Source organism: Mobula hypostoma, chromosome 10 (genome assembly GCF_963921235.1).
Source record: "Mobula hypostoma chromosome 10, sMobHyp1.1, whole genome shotgun sequence".
NCBI lineage: Eukaryota > Metazoa > Chordata > Chondrichthyes > Myliobatiformes > Myliobatidae > Mobula > Mobula hypostoma.
In genome coordinates, this window is record NC_086106.1 from 62,323,464 (window position 1) to 62,347,324 (window position 23,861).

The 23,861-nt window shown below is 40.9% G+C and overlaps 1 protein-coding gene across 3 annotated transcripts in view; it reads left to right on the top strand.

Annotated features, from left to right (window-relative positions):
• aifm1 (apoptosis inducing factor mitochondrion associated 1) overlaps positions 1-17,039 on the top strand; it is a 62,723-nt gene extending 45,684 nt beyond the window's left edge. Inside the window, exons 11-17 of one of the 3 annotated variants that reach the window (XM_063060607.1) lie at positions 562-669; positions 8,779-8,867; positions 8,980-9,120; positions 11,640-11,782; positions 11,914-12,038; positions 12,771-12,967; positions 15,209-17,039. In XM_063060607.1, coding sequence (XP_062916677.1) covers positions 562-669; positions 8,779-8,867; positions 8,980-9,120; positions 11,640-11,782; positions 11,914-12,038; positions 12,771-12,967; positions 15,209-15,280 — 875 coding nt within the window. In that variant the 3' untranslated portion in view covers positions 15,281-17,039. The remainder of the gene's footprint in view (positions 1-561; positions 670-8,778; positions 8,868-8,979; positions 9,121-11,639; positions 11,783-11,913; positions 12,039-12,770; positions 12,968-15,208) is intronic. The other 2 variants (XM_063060606.1, XM_063060608.1) reach the window with 2 other exon arrangements.
• The last annotated feature ends 6,822 nt before the right edge of the window (positions 17,040-23,861 follow it).

Below are 23,861 nucleotides of genomic sequence, written 5' to 3' on the forward strand. Positions count from 1 at the left end.
CATTTGTACTTGCCATTTTCAGGGAGTGTACACTTGAACCTCGAGATCCTTCTGTACATCAGTGATACTAACAATCCTGTAATATATATTTCTTGGATTTAAGCTGGCAAAATGCATCACCTCACGCTTGTCTGGATTGAACTCCCATCTGCCTTTTCTCCACCCAGATTTCCAGTTGATCTATATCCTGCAGTATTCTTTGTCAACTTTCTTTTGCTTGTTTATTTATTGAGGGGTTCTGTATTTTTCACAGCTCTTGGTTTTATTGCCATAGTGTTTTCTTTCATTAAAGCTCAGAGATTTTGTAATCAATAGTGTGATCAAGGGTCAATGGAAAGTGACATCAGGAAAGTGGACTGGAGGAAAGCTGATCTTATTGAATGACAATAAGATCACGGATCTAGGAGCTTAGTTGTCTATTGTTCCTATTTCTTATGGCCCTACTAGAATCGGACAATACTGAAAATTGCCTTAAAGCTAATAAAAGACAAAGGTTGTGTATTGGATAGTTTAGTTGTTCCAAGTATACTTTTTTAAAAATCATAACATGTTAAATTGTAGCACAAAATACGGAACTTGAAGTGATCCAGATATTTCCAGAGAAGGGAAACATGGGTAAAATTCTCCCGGAATACCTCAGCAACTGGACAACTGAGAAAGTAAGAAAAGGTAAATATCTTCTTTATATTAGTGTAAATTATTTTGAAATGCTTTGATTGACAGTGGAAATGTCCGTTGCTTTAATATCACAAACCAGTGTAGTAGCCATGAATCTATTTTCTGTCTGTTGGAGCCGTGTATCTATTTTTTGTCTGTATTGTAGTTATTATGGGAATCTGTCATGTGGATTGCGGCGTGGCAGAAGCAAATAAGGATAGTTACATATTCCGTGTTTCGTTAGGTGTTTAGCGGAAAGTAAGTCACAGGGAATGATATTTTTTGTTGACTGTTAATTGGAATGTTATTAGACCACTTAAATTTACTAAATGGGATGTTATTGGAACGCTAACTAGATCGCTGACTGGAACGCTAAATAATATTCGGAAGCTAATATCACCATTAGACCATTGTTTCGCTAATATAATTTCATTTGTGTTTTATCGCTACAAGTTCATTTGTCTTAGCTGGTTTCACAATACAGGTTTCCCCCGCCATCTGAAGGTAGAGCATTTCTATGAAACAGTTCGATAGCGGAAACGTCGTAAAGCGAAGAAGCAATTACCATTTATTTATATGGGAAAATTTTGTGAGCGTTTGCAGACCCAAAAATAACCTACCAAATCATGCCAAATAACTCATAAAACCTAAAATAACAGTAACATATAGTAAAAGCAGGAATGGTGATAAATACACAGCCTATATAAAGTAGAAATACTTCTCTACAATGATTGCCTGCACTGTTCTCCGTAGCGAAAATCTCACGTAAGCGCTCTCGGCAGAAAATCTCACGCAAGGGCTGTTGGCATAAATACGCTCTCCAGTAACCTTTAAACTGTGAAGCTGCCAAATCTACCAAATTAACATGTAAAAATACACAGCCTATATAAAGTAGAAATAATGTATGTACAGTGTAGTATCACTTACCGGAATTGGGAAAATAGCGCCGAGCACACCGATGATGGTATGTTAGACGGAGTTGTCGTAGGCTGGGTGGTGCAGTGGCCCCCACCCTCCAGTCCGCCGACCCGATACATTGCCGTGAAGAACGCAGCGGTAGCTGGGAGGGACACAGCACATCGTTAAGAAAATAGCGGAAATAAGCATGCTAATTAATTAGGTGCTGCCTGGCACGTAGATGTCAGCACAGATCAGAGGCGATTGCCGATTGCATCACCTCAGATCTGGGCCGACAATTACGTGCTAGGGGGCACCTAGTTAATTAGCATGTTTATTTCGGCTTTTTTCTTAAAGATGTGCTGTGTGCTTCCCGACTACAGCTGCGTTCTTCGCGAATCGGTACAGTATCTGTCCGGGGGCCGGGTGTTGGGGTGGTGGGACATGCGGGTGTCATCTCATCGTCGATCAGGGCAGGCAGCTCATCTTCTTCTATGATGTCGAAGGTCAAGGTTCGTCGTCTGCTGTGGCTGATGTGGAAGGCTTGCTTGACAGCTGAGCCTCGCTTATTTTTCTATCATACAGTCGTTTGTAAGCGCTCAAACCATCCTGCAAATATCCCCTAAACCAACGTACCCTTTCAAAATTAAAATTGTACTTTGTCATTGCAGCGAAAATCTCACGCAGTTGCTTCACGTTCATTTCGCTACTGCATTCGGTTTCGATTGTTATCCTTTCCTCTTCCAATTGCATCAGCTCTTCATCTATCAGTTCTTGGTCATGGGATGCCAAAACCTCTTCAACATCATCTTCGTCAGCTTCCACAAGCCAAACTCACTTTGTCCTTGCCTCATTCACCACGATCGAAATGCTTAATTATGTCTAGTTTTACGCTAAATGTAACACCCTTACTCTTTCAGGCTTTTCCGACACCTTAGAACTCATCTTGCTAATGGCTGCTCAATGCAACATGTTTAAGCAATGCCGTTCCGAATCCGGGGCAGAGCTGCTGCTCGGGGTGCGCACTGCCTTTTATCACGCGCTGCCTTTCTTCGTAACAGTGAAAACACCTTCTGAAAGCGAAAACAGGGTACTAATGTAGGTCTTTCGTAACAGTGAGGTTTCATAAAGCGAACGTTCGAAAAGCGGGGGACACCTGTAAAGGGTTGAACATACTTTTTTCTCTGTCATACTTTGTCGAGTACCCAAGCTGAGTCTCCAGTTTTGGTTTGTTTTCAAGTAACCGCTGCAATTGGATGACTTAAAAATAAAATCAGTAAACTTATGCAATACTTCAGGATAGCTGGCTGTTCTTAATGTGTAATCCTTCAATCCTAATGTTTGTATTTTGAGAATCTTTCTGAACCGATATAAATAGAGAATAAAGTTTTAAAATTAATTAAAATCATGGATAGTCACAGTAACTTATCATAGTAGAAAACAGTATTGCATCTTTTTCCTTTATTTTTCAATGAAGATTTAAAAAATTTTATTAGGAAAATTATCAGCTTTAATGGATGCTTATCATTGAATTGCATGTTATTCAGTGGAGTTTCAGTTGTATAGCTTATTTGGATATAATTCAGAAGTACCCTTCTGGTAGAGTTCATTCAACTCAGAAGTGAGGCATATTTATTTGATGTTGTCAACAATTGTATACAAAAATAAAACTGGAAGTATCTATTGAAGAATTTTCAATAAATCAGATTGTGGTTAATCAGAATCTAAATCCGATCTATGTGCCTAAGTTCAATGGTACTTAATACCTTATACTAAATTATCACTTTATGGTAATTTGATTGACCTAGCATCATTGGTCCTTTTCTTTGGGAGAATTTAAATTTACACAACCACTTTTGTAAGAATGATATTATGATGTGATTTTTGACGGGTGTGGCTTTAATTTTTTATGACCCCTTGCTCTGGTCACCCCTATCTCTGAATGTTGATTTTTTTTTCTGTCCATTCAAATTACACTGTGCAATGCTTTTAATTACCTTAAATACTCAATTGTACAGTTCTTAAACCTACTTTTGAACAAAAGAAAGCCATTGGTTTATCGGCTTAGGGGATCTCCCATCCACTGCTACCAACCTTACATTTCCCACACCCCGCACTTCGTGTTTCTAACTACTACCCAAGATCCACAAACACAGAGAAGGTTTACCAGGGCCAAAGGGCCTGTTTCTGTGCTGTAGTTTCTATGGTTCTATGGTAAACCTGCCTGTCCTGGCAGACCTATTGACTCAGCTTGCTCCTGCCCCACCGAACTCGTTTCTGCATACCTTGACACGGTTTTATCCCCCCTTGTTCAATCCCTTCCGATCTACGTTCGTGACACTTCTCACGCTCTTAAACTTTTCGATGATTTTAAGTTCCCTGGCCTCCACCGCTTTATTTTCACCGTGTATATCCAGTCCCTATATACTTCCATTCCCCATCAGGAAGGTCTCAAAGCTCTCCGCTTCTTTTTGGATTCCAGACCTAACCAGTTCCCCTCTACCACCACTCTGCTCCATCTAGCGGAATTAGTCCTTAAGCCTGGTTTATACTTCTGCGTTAACTGGACGCCGTAACCTACGCAAGTGGCCTATGCGCGTTGTGAGCATTTATACTTGTGCGTTGGTGTGTCTGTGTCGATCAGCAATTCGCGCATGTCACGCATGCGCAATCACCTGCCCGCGCAGGGCTTCATGGTCATGGTATTCCCGGGGTAAACAAGACGCGAGCGTCTTTTCTCGTGCGAAATGTGCCCTCCATAATTTCGGAGGTCTGTAAAGCTTTTTGGAAAGTATTGTAGCCAGAGTTCCTTCCCTACCCTTCAGTCACCCACTGGGAAGCTATTGCATTGTAGGATGACATGCGATGCTACCAAGCAGACCAATCACAGTTGTTGCATTCTGCGTTGCCGCGACGCGCAGTTACATTTTGGGAGAGGTGCAGGTCGCAGCAACGCAAGCTCTTGCGTAGGGTTCCGCGTCAGCTTTGCGTAGGGTTTACGGCGACGCATTGACACAGAAGTATAAACCAGGCTTAAATTACTCTTAATAATTTCTCCTTTGGCTCCTCCCACTTCCTCCAAACTAAAGGTGTAGCTATGGGCACCCGTATGGGTCCAAGCTATGCCTGCTTTTTTGTTGGCTTTGTGGAACAATTTATGTTCCGAACCTATTCTGGTATCTGTCCCCCACTTTTCCTTCGCTACATCGACGACTGCATTGGCGCTGCTTCCTGCACGCATGCTGAGCTCGTTGACTTCATTAACTTTGCCTCCAACTTTCACCCTGCCCTCAAGTTTACCTGGTCCATTTCTGACACCTCCCTCCCCTTTCTAGATCTTTCTGTCTCTGTCTCTGGAGACAGCTTATCTGCTGATGTCTACTATAAGCCTACTGACTCTCACAGCTATCTGGACTATTCCTTTTCTCACCCTGTCTCTTGCAAAAATGCCATCCCCTTCTCGCAATTCCTCCATCTCTGCCGCATCTGCTCTCAGGATGAGGCTTTTCATTCTAGGACGAGGGAGATGTCCTCCTTTTTTAAAGAAAGGGGCTTCCCTTCCTCCACCATCAACTCTGCTCTCAAACGCATCTCCCCCATTTCACGCACATCTGCTCTCACTCCATCATCCCGCCACCCCACCAGGAATAGGGTTCCCCTTGTCCTCACCTACCACCCCACCAGCCTCCGGGTCCAACATATTATTCTCCATAACTTCCACCACCTCCAATGGGATCCCACCACGAAGCACATCTTTCCCTCCCCCCCCCCCCCGCTTTCCACAGGGATCGCTCCCTACGCGACTCCCTTCTCCATTCGTCCCCTCCCATCCCTCCCCACCAATCTCCCTCCTGGCACTTATCCTTGTAAGCGGAACAAGTGCTACACATGCCCTTACACTTCCTCCCTCACTACCATTCAGGGCCCCAGACAGCCCTTCCAGGTGAGGCGACACTTCACCTGTGAGCCGGCTGGGCTGATATACTGCGTCCGGTGCTCCCGATGTGGCCTTCTATATATTGGCGAGACCCGACGCAGACTGGGAGATCATTTCGCTGAACACCTACGCTCTGTCCGCCAGAGAAAGCAGGATCTCCCCGTGGCCACACATTTTTAATTCCACGTCCCATTCCTATTCTGATATGTTTATCCACGGTCTCCTCTACTGTAAAGGTGAAGTCACACTCAGGTTGAAGGAACAACACCTTATATTCCGTCTGGATAGTCTCCAACCTGATGGCGTGAATATTGACTTCTCAAACTTCCGCTAATGCCCCACCTCCCCCTCGTACCCCATCTGTTATTTATTTATATAGACACATTCTTTCTCTCTCTCTCTCCTTTTTCTCCCTCTGGCCCTCTCACTATACCCCTTACCCATCCTCTGGGTTTCCCCCCCTTTTCTTTCTCCCTAGGCCTCCTGTCCCATGATCCTCTCATATCCCTTTTGCCAATCACCTGTCCAGCTCTTGGCTTCATCCCTCCCCCTCCTGTCTTCTCCTATCATTTTGGATCTCCCCCTCCCCCTCCCACTTTCAAATCTCTTACTAACTGTTCCTTCTGTTAGTCCTGACGAAGGGTCTCGGCCTGAAACGTCAACTGTACCTCTTCCTAGAGATGCTGCCTGGCCTGCTGCGTTCACCAGCAACTTTGATGTGTGCTGCTTGAATTTCCAGCATCTGCAGAATTCCTCGTGTTTCCGTTGGAAGGTGTCAACTTTTAGTGCTTTTACATCTATTACTGTACAGAAGAACTAAGGCCAAAATATGCATTTTGAAATGCTGTGCTAAGAATAAAATGCATGGCTGCTGATAAGCTGATCCCTAACTACCCTAACTACCCTAACTTTCCTTAATAAAGCAACCTCATTTCTCAGCCTCTTATAAACTTTTAACACTGCAGTCTAGTCCATAATCAGCCCCAGCCCTTACTGTCTCCCTCACCCACACATCGCACATCACGATGGTTGGGGCTCTAATTTGTAACTTTTTTCTTTGTCTCCCCCCCCAGAGAGCAATGCCAAATCCCATTTCAAGTTATGGACTAAACCCAGAATGAATTACCAGTTGAGATTAAGGGAAAACATAGACCCCAATAAAGTTAGGCAGAACTGGACAAGGTTCATAGGCCAGATTAAAATGGAAGTTTCTAGTGTCACTGAATCTCCATTAAGGAAAACAATAAGCTTGAGGGATGATGATCTCACTACTCGCATACTGACGCTCTTGGTAAATGTGAATTTTTATATTCCATCTCTATCTATTTATCTATCTATCTATCTATCTATTATATCTGATCACAACAAGATTTTCGTGATTTCTGCATTGGTACCTTAATCTCTCTGTTCTTCCGCAGTTCAGTATTCGGAAAATTATGAATTGTCTTGGTACATTTATCCACATTTTCACAAGTTAAATTCTGCTTATCACATTTTTGCCGGAATATCTAGCCTATCAATGCTGCTTTGCCATTGATTGTTCCCATCTGTAACATACACTGTCGTTGTATTTCATAGTGTCATTAAAGTCATAGTTATCATTCATGCTTCCTTAATTGAAATAATTAATTAATTCATAGTTGAGAACCCAAATCTCTGCAGAATACCACATTTTTACCATATTTTGATTATTTGCTTGCACCGTTACATGTAGATCCATAAGCAATCACCCAGCTCCTCTTTTTTTTATTATTAAGTGTAATTGTGAACAATAGCCAGATCAGAAATGCTGATCAAGTCAACTAGTTCCCAGAGAGAACTCTGATAGGCCAATCAGACGGTTCACTGCTGCTCAAACGATAGAACACAAAAAAAACATATGTACAATTGAGAAACATTAAAAAATAGTAGAAATACTGGAGTCATGATGAAGTCTGCTGGAGAGAGACATTTTTTCACGTGCTGTCTTCCATAATTCAAAAGGATTGAAGGATAAGGTTGTAGGGTGACAAAACGTGACCCTTTTCACCCCTCCTTTTCACTACTTTTGTTACCTCTTCAAAAAATGTAATTAGATTGGTTAGATTCAGATATCTCCCTAACCAATCTAGACTACCTATATTCCTTTGCCAAGTGCAGATTAATCATGACCCTCAGAGTTTTTTCAATAACTTGTCTACCACTGAAATTGGATTCGCATGCCTGGCTTATTCCTGCTATCTTTCACAAATAAAGGTACCACATCTTTTGGTCCTTTAGTCATTGATACCTTACCTATGGCCAGTGAGCACATTCAAAAAAACTTGCCAGGGACTTGTAAGCTCCTACCATGCCTGACTTTGCAACTTGGGATATATCTCATCAAACACTGGGGATCTGAAACACTGAGACATCTGATGCATTATTAAATTTAATAGGGATTTGACCTAGAATTCCAATTTTCCCCCCTGACATTTTCAACTACAGTGTCCACCTTCATGAATGCAGGTAAACTATTTGGTTAAGACTTCATTTGCATTCTCTGGTTCCTGCACAGATTGCACCATTAATTCCTAATGGGACTTATTCTTCCTGTGATCACCCTCTTGCTTTTAATATACTTATGCAGTACTTTGGGGTTTTCCTTAATCTTGTGTGCTAGCGATATTTCATGCTCCCTCTTGATTTATTAAAATGTCCCTGCTACAATTTTCAGATCTTTACATCTGTTAAATGTTTATTTTAATCAAACTCTCAATCCAGGGTTTGTTGGGTGACAAGGGATTGTGAGGATCATATAAAGATTGCAGACCTACACTTTATCTGCATCCAATAGGTAAATCTGAGCATTGCAGCACCAAGTCCTCTTATGCCATAATGAAAAACAGTGGCCTGATGGTGAAACCCCTTTGCAAACTCCTGACTGATGGCTAAGCTTTGTTCTTAGCTTTGCCATTGGTCGGAGATAGAAAGATTTTGAAATGCTTCTAGAAATCTTGGAACATTTAGAAAATTTGCGAAACAGTTAAAAATGAAATGAACAATAAAAACTATTGAAAACTCTAAAAATATTACCACCTTAAACACTTAAGTTTAAACATTCCTACAAATCTAAATAATGTAAGCTATGCTACTTGTTCATTATGTGGGTATAATTTCTATTCAAGAGGATCGGCTTGTGGATCTAAGTGCAGATTCCCCAGTCCAAGTTCAGTGGTTTCACACTTGGGCACTTTGTGGAATAGCAGATTATATCTGGGTTTTTAAGTTTGAGTTCTGTATTAAAATATAACCTTTTCCTGTTTTAGAGGGGGTTAATGTCATGCCCGCTACCGTTGTGAAATCTGCAAAGTATAAAGATAATAAAGTTGTTCTGCAGCTGAAGGATGGCCAAACAGTAAGTATTCTTAATATAAACTCATGAATATGAAGTATTTAAGTATTTTAGTCTTTTAAACTAAATTCCAAGTTAATCCAGGCTGATTTCATCTATTTTGTATTGTTTGCAGATGAAAACTGATCATGTCATTGCTGCAGTGGGACTTGAACCTAGTGTGGAGTTAGCAAAGTCAGCAAGGTTGGAGGTGGATTCTGACTTTGGTGGATTCAGAGTGAATGCAGAACTACAAGCACGTTCAAATATATGGGTGGTAAGTACATGGGTCATTACCCAAAAATATCCTTTTGGAAAAGTGAAGATCCATGCTTTAAGTTTCTGAATACAAGACCAGATCCACAGTGGTATTCTTTATCATTGTCTGCATTCTTTTTGTCTGTAACTTGGATAAAATGTGATGGAACATAGATCATAGAACAGTACAGCACAATGTTGTGCCGGACCAGCTAAAAAGCAAAATAAAAACACCCAAACACTAATCCGTCCTATCTGCACAATGTCCATACCCCTCCATCTTCCTTACATTCATGTATCCATCCAAACGTCTCTAAAAATCCTCAAATATATTTGCCCCTACCACCATACCAGGCATCGCATTCCAGGCATCTACGGCCCTGACTAAAAGACTTACCCCTCTCATCCCCCTTGAACCTAACCCCTCTACCTTCAATGCATGCCTTCTGGTATTAGACATTTCAAACCTGAGAAACAGATGCTCTCTGTTCACTCTATCTATGCCTCTCATAATCTCATCAGAATTGGGTTTATTATAGAAACATAGAAAACCTACAGCACAATGCAGGCCCTTTGGCCCACAAAGCTGTGCCGAACATGTCCTTAGCTGAGAAATTACCTAGGGTTACCCAACAGAAACATAGAAAATCTACAATTTTGAAAAAAATATCAATGTCTTCAGCTGAGATATAGTGTAAATTTGAATACATTTTGTCACAACCATGGACTCTGCCATTATCACTGGCATTTGTCGTGAAATTTGTTAACTTAGCAGCAACAGTTCAATGCAATACATAATATAGAAAAAAAACAAAATAAGAATAATAAATAAATAACTGTATACATATATTGAATAGATTAAAAATCATGCAAAAAAACCCAGTAATACTATATATTAAAGAAGTGAGGTAGTGTCAAAAGGTTCAATGTCCATTTAGGAATCGGATGGCAGAAGGGAAGAAGCTGTTCCTGAATCGCTGAGTGTGTGCCTTCAGGCTTCTGTACTTCCTACCTGATGGTGAAAATGAGAAAGGTGCATGCCCTGGGTGCTGGAGGTCTTTAATAATGAACACTGCCTTTCTGAGACACCGCTCCTTGATGATGTCCTGGGTACTTTGTGGGCTAGTACCCAAGATGGACCTGACTAAATTTACAACCCTCTGCAGCTTCTTTCAGTCCTGTGCAGTAACCCTTCCCCCCCGCCATACCAGACTGTGATTCAGCCTGTCAGAATGCTGTCCACGGTACAGCTATAGAAGTTTTTGAGTACATTTCTTGACATGCCAAATCTCTAACTCCTCGTGAAGTATAGCCGCTGTCATGCCTTCTTTATAACTACATCAATATGTTGGGACCAGGTTAGACCCTCAGAGATCTTGACACCCAGGAATTTAAAACTGCTCACTCTCTCCACTTCTGATCCTTCTGTGAGGATCGGTATGTGTTCCTTCGTCTTACACTTCTGAAGTCTACAATCTGCTCTTTTGCTTTACTGATGTTGCGTGCCAGGTTGTTGCTGCAGCACCACTCCACTAGTTCACATAGACCTCCATCGGAGGCTCTGGTGCTCCAGAGAGAACAACTCAAGTTTATCCAGCCTCTTGTGATAGCACATGTGCTCTAAACCAGGCTGCATCCTGGTAAACCTCTTAAGCACCCTCTCCAAAGTCTCAATATCCTTCCTATAGTGTGGCTACTGGAACTGTATGCAATACTCCAGATGATGCTTAACCAGAGTTTTATAAATTAGCAATATAACCTCCAGACTTTTGAACTCAGTGCCTCGACTAATAAAAGCAAGCATCCCATAAGCTTTCTTAACCACCTTATTGACCTGTGTAGCCACTTTCAAGGAGCTTTGAACTTGGATCCCAAGATCTCTCTGTGTGTTTATATATATATATGATCTATGATCACACACACACACACACACACACACACACACACACACACACCACCCCAGAGGAGGTCGCAGCATAGATCTCTGCAGAACACCACTAATTACAGAGCTCTGGCTCGAATAAGTCCCTTCAACTACTACCCTCGGTCTTCTGTGCACAAGCCAGTTCTGAATTTAAACAGTCAATTCGCTGTGAACCCCACGCATCTTAATCTTCTGGGTTAGCCTCCCATGATGGACTTTGTCAAACGTCTTACCAAAATCCATGTAGATAACGTCCACTGCCCTACCCTCATCAATCTCTCACATCACCTTGTCAAAAAACTCGAATCAAGTTGGTTTGACATGACCTGCCTTGCACAAAGCCATGCTGGCTCTCCCTAATTCGTCCTTGGGTTTCCAAATGGTCATATATCCTATCCCTAAGAATTTTCTCCAGCAATTTCCTTACAACTGATGTGAGACTCACCGGTCCAAAGTACCCAGCATTTTCCCATGTTTTGTGCAGTAGAATTACTACATGAAGTATAAAAGGTAATTGTTTTTACTACAAAAATTGCTGTAGAATATATTTTACAAAATACAAAAATAACATTAATTTACCTAGTGAATTTAGTATTTGCTTTGTGACCCCACAGGCTGGAGATGCTGCTTGTTTTTATGACCTTAAGCTGGGCAGGAGGCGTGTGGAACACCATGATCATGCTGTAGTGAGTGGCAGATTAGCTGGAGAAAACATGACTGGAGCTGCAAAGCCTTATTGGCATCAGTCCATGTTTTGGTATGAATTTACTCAGTATCCTCTTTGATTTGGCACATATCTAAACATGACAATAGGATAACTGACAGCAATTGACTAACACTGTACAATGATAAATGTCCATTGAGTTTAACTAATTCTTACTGTTACAGGAGTGACTTGGGCCCTGATGTGGGATATGAAGCAATTGGCATTGTCGACAGTAGTTTACCCACTGTGGGAGTGTTTGCCAAGGGAACTACAAAAGACACCCCCAAAGCAGTGACAGAAATGTCTGGTAAGTTACACTATATTAGCTTAATTAAGAAGAATGTTTGATACTCTTGGTGTATAGTAAAGATCCATCTTCTATAGCTCATTCTATTAAAAAATCATTGGCTTGAAATGTTCATTCTTTCTCTCTTTGCAAATGTCGTCTGATTTAATTATTTGCAGGCTTTGTTTTTTTGTAATCAAAGCTCTTTTATTAGCATGCTTTACATTTAAGCCTCCGTTTGAATTTTTATACATTAAAGCATAGTATTTGGAAAGATCTTCACATTTATACTAAATTACATTCAAAATGTTCAGTTTAGCTTTAACTAACAGTCATCATAGAAAATATCCATTAATGGTTTATCTGTTTCTTAATAGTCTGAACGAGCTTTATTTGAAAGGAAAATTTGCAATGAAACATCCATCAGTCTTCTATTGGTTGTGTAATGCCACTGTGAGACTTAAACTCTGCACAATTCATAAAAATATGATGCTCAAATCAAAAGTTATGTGATAAGATCTGTGATGTTTGTTGCTGATGTTAGATGGTGTTGTAATAGTTATAGTCCTATAGGATAGAAAAAAAATCAACAAGATCCATATCCTCAAACTGTAGCCAGTCTAAGATTTTATATGGAAATAACAACAGTAGTAGGTTTCACCTGTTGATGAAATGTAATGAATATATAAGGCATTGGTTATGTTTATTAATATTTCCACATGCTGTTAATAATGTATATTTTATTGTTTGTAGGTACGGGAATCCGATCGGAAAGTGAAACTGAAAAAACTGCTACTTCTGTAAGTGTGCCTGTTAGTGCCAGCGCCATTGCTCATCCCCCTGTGGAAGGCGAGGACTATGGAAAAGGAGTCATCTTCTACTTGAGAGAGAAAGTAATTGTGGGAATTCTTTTGTGGAATATTTTTAACAGAATGCCTATCGCCAGAAAGGTTAGTGTTACAATTAAGAATTACATAGGAACATGATTTGAATATTTGTTATATTTTTGGGTTCGTTCATTGTGCTTTGTTTTTATTAGTATTGATTATATTTTTTAAAAATCATCTGAATTACATCTATTTTCTGACTATACAGTGCAACTAAATTAAAAGTCAGTAATAACAATTATAACGTTCAAATTTTACCTTAGTTACTTAGCAAGATTTCATTCCTTTTGAGTAATCATGAGGGCTTGTGCTTTTGCATGGCTGTCTATAAAACCATCTTAATATTGACTTTTTCCTGGCAAGCAGGTGAAGTACCCCGGTAGCGTAGTGGTTAGCATGCCACTTAGAGCTCAGGACAACGGAGTGTGGAGTTCAGTTCCGATGTCCTCTATAAGAAGCTTGTATGTCCTTCCCATGATGAGCGTATGGGTTTCCTCCTGGTGCTGTGGTTTTCTTCCACATACCAGTTTGTATATTAATGGGTCATGTTATGTACCCTGTAACTGGGTAGCCAAACCAGCAGAAATGGACCACTCGTTGGAGTCTGGATTACTAGGAACTAATAAAGTTTTATTAAAGAAATAAGTAACACAGTACCCTAATCATAAGGATATAAATGCAACAGGTTAGCAATGATAATACACACATGTACACAGAACTAGGGTAATAGGGATCAACCAAGCTCTATCGCAGTCTAGGGGTAAAATGATCAGTCTTAAGTGACGCAGAGTTCAGTTCAGCTTAGTACAGTTCACAGTAATCACTGTGGTGCCATTGGAGGGCGGGGGGGATGCAATTTGGTTCAGTCAGACCTTTGATGTCTTCACAGTTGGTTTTGGGCAGACCCTTTTTGATGTCTTCTATTCCGCTGTGGTCACCGACTGTGACCCCTCCGTTCCGGATACGATTGTTCTTCCGTTGTGAACCCGGCACCCAGGCAAGGGCGGACACACACACCAGGTTCCCACCAATCGTACCTTTACACCCTGTGAGCCTATGGTCGGTTCCCGCAAACCGGACCTCCAAACTCCTACCAACTTGTGGGGGCACACCACTCTTTCCAGGGTCTCATTATCTCGTGGTCTCGTGGTGTCCCGTGCCTTAGCGAACCTGTTCTTTTTATCCCCTTGCTGGGGTATCGCCTGTCCATCAAACTTCAAACAGTTCAGGTTCAAAGCAACCGGTCTGTCAATATTCTGAATTGTGTTTCTTTTCCGTTAATCCCTCTCTCCTCTTTTATTAGCATTTTGAACGTTTCTCCATTGTCTCTCTTATCTCTCTCATTAGCATCAATCGTCCGATAGCTTTGTTTGGCGTCACAGTCATTACTAATTGTCTTGTGGTTAGGCTATCGGTTAAATAGGTGGGTTGCTGGGTGGTGCAGCTCGTTTGGTCAGAAGGCTGTAGCTCTAAATAAAATAAAATTAGTCAAAAAGATGAAAGGACATTGACCTGGAATATTAAATTTGCTAACTCCCTCCATGGGTGTGCCCTGCTCTGGGCATATCTGGTCTTTTCTGTAACTATTTTTGCGGATTAAATACAAAATTTGTAAATTTGTATTAAGGTCCTTCTCATTGCTTGGCTTCATAATGTAATGGAGATGGATGAACAAATTCTAATTCCTGGAATTCAGTTTTCTCTTTTCCCACTTCACAAGATCGACACTCATTCAAGATAAGAACAATTGAGTGCAGCCATACACTTGACCTTTATAGTCAAACACATCTTCCTGCAATGTCTTCCATATTTCATATCTCTACGGATTTTCTTCAAGGTTCTACTCTTACTGCTTGTATTAGTGCATTTCTGTTGGCTTTTCATCCGCCTCAGTATCATACTAGGGTTAGAAACATAGAAAACCTACAGCACACTACAGGCCCTTCGGCCCACAAAGCTGTGCCAAACATGTCCTTACCTTAGAAGTTACTTGGGGTTACCCATAGCCCTCTGTTTTTCTGTGTTCCATGTACCTATCCAGGAGTCTCTCAGAAGGCCCTATTGTATCCTCAAGATCCTATCATATCCCCAGAATTGTACCGTTACAAATCAAGTTTCCAGTAGAATTTATTTGCAACTTTGCAAATCTGTTATCTACAATGAGCTTGCACAAACATGCTCAGAATATATAAATTTAAGGATGGAATCAAGAGAAAGAGACTTTGAAAGTGTGTTGGAAAACAGATTTTACAACAGATGTCTTTTTATATTTCTAAAGCATTTTATCTCTTATTGCTTTCATAGGTCATTAAGGATGGTGAAGAACATGATGATCTCAATGAAATTGCAAAGCTGTTCAACATTCATGAAGATTAAAATGACCAGAGTTTAACTGTGTATATAAGAGTCTAGATTTTTTTAAAATAAAACTGTAAACACTTTTTGTGCAGGAAATCAGGAGCTTGAATTCTCAGAATGTAAGTAATATTTTGTGAATTTTCACATTATGTAAAATTTGACCGATTTGTACCATGTGCACAGTGATTAAGATTTTCTGAACTAAATATTAAAATAATGTAAAAGCAATGTTTAAAAATTCTTAATTTAAAAATACTGTGGATTTTATTCAGTTGTGTTTTCAGATGCTGGGGCTAACCAACTGCTATTTACTGATATTAAGTGGAGATAAAATTTGGACTGATTGTCAGGAAGAATTGGCTTACTGAATAGTTCAACATGAATTGTTTCATATTGTTGGAAGATATATTCTCTGATTTACATCTAGAAATAATGGTGTCACCCATGAGCATGATGTTTGTTTCTCTGAAATTGATTCAGCCAGCTGCAAAAGCTATAAATTTGGAAAAACTGAATAGCATGTAGGAAAGAAGCAGGAGAACGTACTGATAATTTTCATCAAGTTACCATATTTCTCTGGAATTGGCTCCATTGAGCACTTACTTTTATTTGCAATGATCTTTCTCAGTCTCTGATATTTATTGTTTTCAATTTTGATGTTTCTTATTCTGGATTTTGAAATAGGTGGCATTCAGATGACATTACTTGCTTTGATTATTGAAGAAAACGGACAATCTCATACTTGGTTGTGTTCTTGAAAGCAGAAACAACTGAGTGACATTAGAGCACCTTTATATTTTCACTAGAAATTCCTGCAGCAAAAATGTCTTCACTAACAGTTCTTTCAATCTAAACTGTGTGGCCACAAGAGGGACCGAACTCTTTCCTTTTCCATGGATTCAGCTTACCCTGTTTCTGGTATTCTCTATTTTTGTTTTCAGCATCTGCAACAGGTAATTTTTGTTTCAGCAAAAACTAAATCATGGAAGTGTGGGAACAAGTCAGTTTGGAAGGAAATGGTTTGTCTCCATTTTATGCCCATCATGCTAAACAGAATAATGTAAATATACTCCTGTTTGAAGTCCAGAAAAAAATTGATTCCCACTATCCCCAATTTGCCCTTAAAATCACTCACCCCTCTCTCTTTAAAGGCAGATCTGCCAAAATTTGAACCTGGGAACTTTTGTGGTCTCTGGAGTTTTGGTGAGAGTGTGGAACTCCAGTTGCCCTGAATTCACCTGTGCTTGTGCTCCTGCACTAGGGCAGAAAGTTTCACTTGATGCATTCATACTTAAAGTGGAGCCTGAAACCACAAGATCTTGGAGCTAGCTGCTTGGAAATCATCTTATTCAATAAATTTTTAGGCACATATTGCTAAATTGTTCAGGTAAACTGCAGAACTCCATTCACAGGATACCAAGTTGAGCGATCAGCATTTTCAAGGTTTATAGGATAGTATTTAAATGAGGATCTTTACTCATTAAAGAAAATGTTGATAATGGAGACAGTTTTTCATTTGTTCCATATGTTGATTATGTTCAGAATCAGGTTTAATATCACTAATGTATGTCGTGAAATTTGTTAACTTGCGGCAGCAGTGCAATGAAATGCATGATAAATATAGAGGGGAAAACACTGAATCACAGTAAGTGTGTGTGTGTGTCTCTGTTAAATAGTTAAGTTAAAATATGTAGTGCAAACGTAACAGAAATAAGAGGTAGTGAGGTAGTGTTCATTGTTCGATGTCCATTTAGAAATCAGGTGGCAGAGGGGAAGAAACTGTTCCTGAATTGCTAAGTGTCCTTCAGGCTTCTGTACCTCCTTTCTGATGGTAACAATGAGAAGAAGAGCATGTCCCGGGTGGTAGGGGTTCTTAAAATAATGGACGCCACTTTCCTAAGGCACCGCTCCTTGGCGATGTTTTGGATACTATGGAGGCTAGTACCCATGACAGAGCTGACTAATGTTACAAGGTTCTGAAACTTACCTCAATCTTGTGTAGTAGTTACCTCCCCACCCCCCTACCAGATGGTGATGCCCCAGTTAGAATGCTCTCCACAGTACATTTATAGAAGTTTTTGAGTGTTTTAGTTGACAAACCAAATCTCCTCTTACTCCTAATATAGCCACTGTCTTGCCTTCTTTAGTTCCATCAATATGTTGCGTCCATGTTAGTTCTTCAGATATTGACACTCATGAACTTGAAATTGCTCACTCTCAGTCTGGGGATTGGTTTGGGTTCTCTCATCTTACCCTTTCTGAAATTCACAATCAGCTCTGTGGTCTTGCTGGCGTTGAGTGCAAGTTTGTTGCTGTGGCAGTATTCAGCTGACTGGTACATGACTATAAAAGGTACCTTGCTGATGATGTGTGATGTTTTTGGTTAAAGGTTCTGGACATTTTTCTGGCATGGTAACTGGCATATTTCATGGAGACGATAGGCTGATAGGGCTGAATTTTTGTGACTAATTTTCCAAAATTTTCAGATTCCAGGTCAAACAGACATAGCTGAGAATCTGCAGCTTACCACCATCTCTTGACTGCTTCACCGCCCAGTTTACCATATTCCTTGTTGAAATATCTAGGACAAGAGAAATTTTGTCCAACTATATACAGATGTGAATGAAGTTGTTTCTGAGCACTGATCTAACTCCATCTTTTCTACAGCCATTTAGAATGAGCCAGATTATTCACAACTTGTATTTGAGCCTGACATATCAGCCACATGTTTGCTCCCATCACTGAGATCGCTGCTGATTCTGGCCCTTGTGCTCATTTCATCTATTCCATCAAAGTTTTTTTAACCACTCATTTTCACAAATCAAGAAATCAAATTCTCCACTGGTCATCTACTAATTCGTAGCTTCACCAATTACCTCTGTGCTTGCTGGATTGAGAGTGAATTTAGATTAGTAAAGTCTCACATTAAAAAGAAATACATCTTTGTTTTTAAATTCCTCCTTGGTCCTGCCATTTTTGCGCATTTTTTCTTAGTACTATGACCTTTCAAGGTGTATGCTCCTCAAATTCAGGTATCTTACATATCTCTAATTTTAATCAGTTCTCCCTTGGTATCTACACCTTGAACTGGCTGGACCCTAGGGTGCTGGAGTTCCCTGCTTAAATATCACTTTCCTCTAAGATGCTTTCTAAAATTTAACTAGTAGCTTTAAATCAGCCACTCTGATGCCTCCTACTGTGGCTTGATACTTGACAACACTCTGGCAAAGGATCCTGGATGTTCCACTAAGTCAGTGATGTGCTGTGTAATTCCACATTGATATCGTTTCATTATTTAAAAGTAGTTCTAATTGTGTGGCATAGCTAGCACAAACTCGGTAAAGATTGCCTGATACATAATAGAGGCTGGACATTGCTGCTGAATCTTTAACTCGTGCTTTTTTGGGCTTACACGTAGCCCACTCTCCTTGCCATGCTTCTAAGGTAAGTGGCTTCATCTGGTCAGTCCTTGAAGACCCAAAGTCGAGCCACCCGGACTGGAAGAAAGTGCTTAAGGACAGGTCTGAAGGTCCTGAGGAGCAGTGGGCTGCTCCAACTTGTAAGTGGGAAGTGTCTAGGGTAGCCTTAGTGTGGGACTTGGCTCCAGGTGCTCCATAGGGCTGGGCTTCTGATCCATAGGAGCCCTGTTATCATTATCAGCTTAGCTCCTGAGTTTTACAAGTCTGTCTTCATTCTTAGAGGAGTCATGTAGCATGGGATCAGGCCTCTCAGGCCCAATTCATCCATGTTGACTTGGGTGCCTACCTGAGTTAGTCACATTTGCCTGCTTTTGGCCCATATAACTGTAACTCTTTCCTATCCACATACAACATTATAATCGTTACCACCTCTACCAGTTTAAACTGGAAGTACATTCAAGATACCCACCACCTTCTGTGTGAAGAAACTTGCGCCCTCTCATTTTATACCCCTTTTGACTGGGGAAAAAGGCTGACCATTCAAAGTAAAATTTATTATCAGAGTATGAGGGGTGATTGATAAATTCGTCGCCTAAGGCAGAAGGAGTCAATTTTAGAAAACCTGGCACATTTATTTTTCCTACATTTACACACTTAGTCCAGCAGTCATGGAGCATGCGGATCCCTTCTTTGTAGAAGTTGGCGTCTTGGACCTCCAAAAGTGGTCTACGAGGGGTGATTGATAAGTTTGTGGGCTAAAGTAGAAGGAGAAGAGAAGAAACTTCAAACTTTCTGCATTTTCACTCAAAGAGTTGAACTGCACATGCATGTAACGAGAGCTGTGTAACATCTCCTTCTGCCTTAGGCCACGAACTTATCAATCACCCCTGCTGTGGACCACCTGGAGGTTCAAGACGCTCTCATTACGTGCACGTGCAGTTCAACTCTTTAAGTGATTATGCAGAAAGTTTGAAGTTAATAACTCATCTCCTTCTTAGGCCACAAACTTATCATTCACCCCTGCTGTGGTCCACTTCTACAAAGAAGGGATCCGTATGCTCCACGACCGCTGGACTAAGTGTGTACATGTAAGAGAAGACTATGTTGAAAAATAAATGTGCTAGGTTTTCTAAAATTGACTCCTTCTTCTACCTTAGGCCATGAACTTATCAATCACCCCTCGTACATTCATGTCACCATACACAACTCTGATACTCTTTTTCTGTGGGCATACTTAGTAACTTAACTATAAATGGAAAATAATAGGCATTAACTGACAATGGCAGAGTCCTTAAATCAGTGTAGCTATCCCCTTTTGTTCAAGAGCCTGATGGCTGAGGGGTGATAATTGTTCCTGAACCTGGTGGTGTGAGTCCTGAGGCACCTGTACCTTCTACCTGATGGCAGCAGCAAAAAGCGAGCATGGCCTGAGTGGTGAGGATCTTTGATTATGAGTGCTGCTTTTCTATGGCAACATTTCATATTGATGTGCTCAATGAATGGGAGGGTTTTACCCGTGATGTGCTGGGCTGAATCCATTACCTTTCGTAGGATTTTCCGCTCAAAGCATTGGTGTTTCCATGCCAGGTTGTAATGCAGCCAGTCAGCACCCTTTCCACCACATATCTCTGGAAGTTTGCCAAGGTTTTCGATGACATGCCAAACCTCCACAGAGCCCTGAGGAAGTAGAGGCACCATCGTGCGTTCCTTGCTATAATATTTATATGAAGTGTCCAGGACAGGTCCTCTGAAGTAGTGACACCCAGGAATTTAAAGTTACTGACCCTCTCCACCTCTGATCCTCCAATGATTACAGGTTCATGGACCTCTGATGTCCCTCTCCTGAAGTCTACAATCATTTCCTTGCTGTGATTGACATTGAGTGAGAGGTGGTTGTTATTACACCTTTCAGCCAAGTTTACAATCTCCCTCCTGTATGCTGATTCATCATCCCCTTTGATACAGCCCACAACAGTGGTGTCATCAGCAAACTTGTATATGGTGTTAGAGCTGTACTTGGCCACACAGTCATAGGTGTAAAGCGAATAGAGAAGGGGGCCAAGTACACATCCCTGCAGTGCTCCTGTGCTAATGGAGGTTGTGGAGGAGATGTTAAGTGCCACTGGGTGATGGTCGTTTTGACAGGTTACCACTCACTTGGGCACCGATATGATTGAAGCCTGCTTGAAGCAGGTGGATACCACACATTGCCAGAGCGAGAGGTTAAAGATATCCGTGAATATCAATCAGTTGGTCGACATAGGTCTTCGGTACTCAGCCAGGAACAAAGTCCAGACCAGATACTTTGGATTCAGAAGAGGGTGTGCACGTTATCTTTGGATACTGAATCTAAAGAATGATTGGGAAACATGAGGATATGTGATGTTTCCTCCCTGTTCTGGTGGTCAAAGTGAGCATAGAAGGCATTGAGGTCATCTGGAAGTGAGGCTCTGCTGTCCCCTATGTCACAAGATTTAACTTTGTCGGGGGTTATGGCATTCAAACCCCGCCACAGTTGTCATGCATCGCTCATTGGTTCCAGTCTAGTCCGGAAACTCCACTTTCTGGAAAGAGACGGCTTTCCGAGATCATACCTGCAGTTCTTGTACCACTCTTGATCTCCAGACTTGAATACCTCTGATCTGGCTCTCAGCGGGTCCCCAAAGGTTCACCATATCTTGGCTCCTCATGATTTCATAAACCTCTAAGTCAACCTTAAGCCTCCTTTACTCCAGGGAAAACAATCCTTACCCATCCACTATCTCTTTATGTGGTACCTTGAAAAAGTATTCAGCCCCCACAAGTATTTTCTCATTTTACTGTCTCATTTTCTAAATTTAAAATATATTGAAGTAGGATTTTTTGAGCTGATCTACAAAACATTGCATTATGTCAAATCAAAAATAAAACATTCCAAAACCTGTCAACAACTAAAAACTTTAAAACCAAAATTGTGAGTTTGAAAAAGTATTCATCCTCTTTGCAATTACTGTGCTAACTTTCCTCGGGTGCAATAGTACCTTACCAACTTGCTCTATTTGTTGATGTACAAAGTGGGATTCACAAGAATACCCTCTCTGTAAGGTCCAACAGTATGGTAGATTTTCAACAGACCAAACCAAAATGAAGACAAAAGAACGTTCTGGGCAAGTCACACAATGATAATAGAGAAGCACAAATCTGGGTAAGGCTAAAAGGCCATCTCAAAGGCACGGAACATACCTTGGAGCTCAGTGCAGTCCATTCTAAACAAGTGGGGGGAGGTGGAATATGAAACTACAGCCACATGGCCTAGGTCAGACAGCTCCTCTAAACTTAGTTGCCAGAGAAGAATGGCACTTGTAAAAGAGGCTACTATGACACCAACAATCACTGAGTGAGCTGCAGAAGTCAGTGGCTGCAACTGTAGAAGCTGTTCATGGGTCCACAATCTCCAAGGCCTTGCACAAAAAGGGTATTTACAGAAGAGTGGCAAGGAAGGAGCCTTGGCTAAAAAAAATGCACACACACCTTCTTGCCTGTAAAGACATTGCAAAGCGTCGCTTAGAAGATACTGTAAAGATGTGGAAGAAGGTCTTGTGGTCAGATGAGACTAAAGTGGAACTTTTTGGCCTCAACACTAAGTGGTACCTGTGTGTAAATCTACTATTGTGCATCAGCCAGTAATATCATCGCCACTGAAAAGAATGGTGGAGATTGCATCATGCTGTGGGGATGCTTTTCAGCTGCAGGGTCTAGGAGATCTGGTTAGGATTGGTGGGAAGATGAATGCTGCTAAATACAGAGAGATACTGGATAAAAACCTCTGCTGGCCTCTGCCAGAAAGCTTAAACTGGGGAGATGTTCATCTCAGCAAGACAATGACCCAAAGCACACTGCTAGAGCAACCGTTGAGTGGCTTCAAATGAAGAAAATTGATGTCTATTTGGAGTCCTGAGCTGAACCCGACTGAACATCTCTGACAAGACCTCAAGGTTGGTGTCCACCACTGCTCCCCAACTAACTTGGCACAGTATCAATAATTTTGCAAGGAGGAATAGGAAAATCTTCCTCCATCGTGTTATGGAAAGCTAATAGAGACTTGCCCAAAAAGACTTCTGGCTGTAATAGGTGCAAGAGATGGTTCAACTGAATACTGAGCAAAGGGGGATGAATACTTTTAAACTGTTGATATTTCGGTTTTTGAATTTTTAGTTGTTCATGCTTTACAATTTTCTCTATTTTTGGGGGGTAGGGGAGTCTACTGTGAAAAAGGAGCATGTAATTCACAAATAATTCTCAGTTAAATTGATTAAAATTTCTGGTTGTAATACTCATTTATGTGAACAAAGGTTTGGGGGCTGAATAGTTTTTCAAGGCACTGTAACTCGAACCCTTCAAGCCTGGCAACCTGCAATCTTTTCTGCACTCTCTGTAGCTTAATCATATTCTTCTTGTAGTTATGATAACAAGAAAAGCACACAGTATTCCTGGTGTGGTCTGGACACCTTGTGCAGCTGTAACATGGCATCCCAAATCTTATGCTCAGTGCCATGACTGATGAAAGCATATGTGCCGTATACATTTACCCTGTGTGCTGTTATTTTAAGGGAACAATATACATGTACCCCCTTTTTAATTTAAAAACAAAATCATTCAAGGGATGTGGGCTTTGGGTGCAGAGCAAGCAAATTTAATTGCTATCCATCCTTAGTTGCACTTGAGAAGATGGTTTTGAGCTATCTTATAGAAGTGCTGCAGTTCTTGAGATGTTGGTTATCCACCACAACACTGTTAGGGAGAGCTTCAGGATTTTGATCAGTAATATACAGTATTTCCAAGTTAGGATGGTGTGTGACTTGGAGAAAACTAACAGGCGTTTGCATTCTCCAGTGTTCTACAACACTCCTCAGTGCTCTGCCATTCATTATATGTCCTGCCCTGTTGTTACTTCCTAAAATGCATAATTTTGCACTTGTTTGAATTAAAGTCCAATTGCCATTTATTTGTCCACCACCCAATTTTTCCAGACCTCATTATAATCTCCATCCCTGTCCACTATATCACTACTGTTTGGTGCCTATTGGCAAACTTAGTTAATCATATCACTGACATTCTCATCCAAATTGTTAATTCTTCTGACAAACAACAGGGGTCTCAGCTCTGGTTCCTATGACACACTACTGGTCACAGGCTTCTAA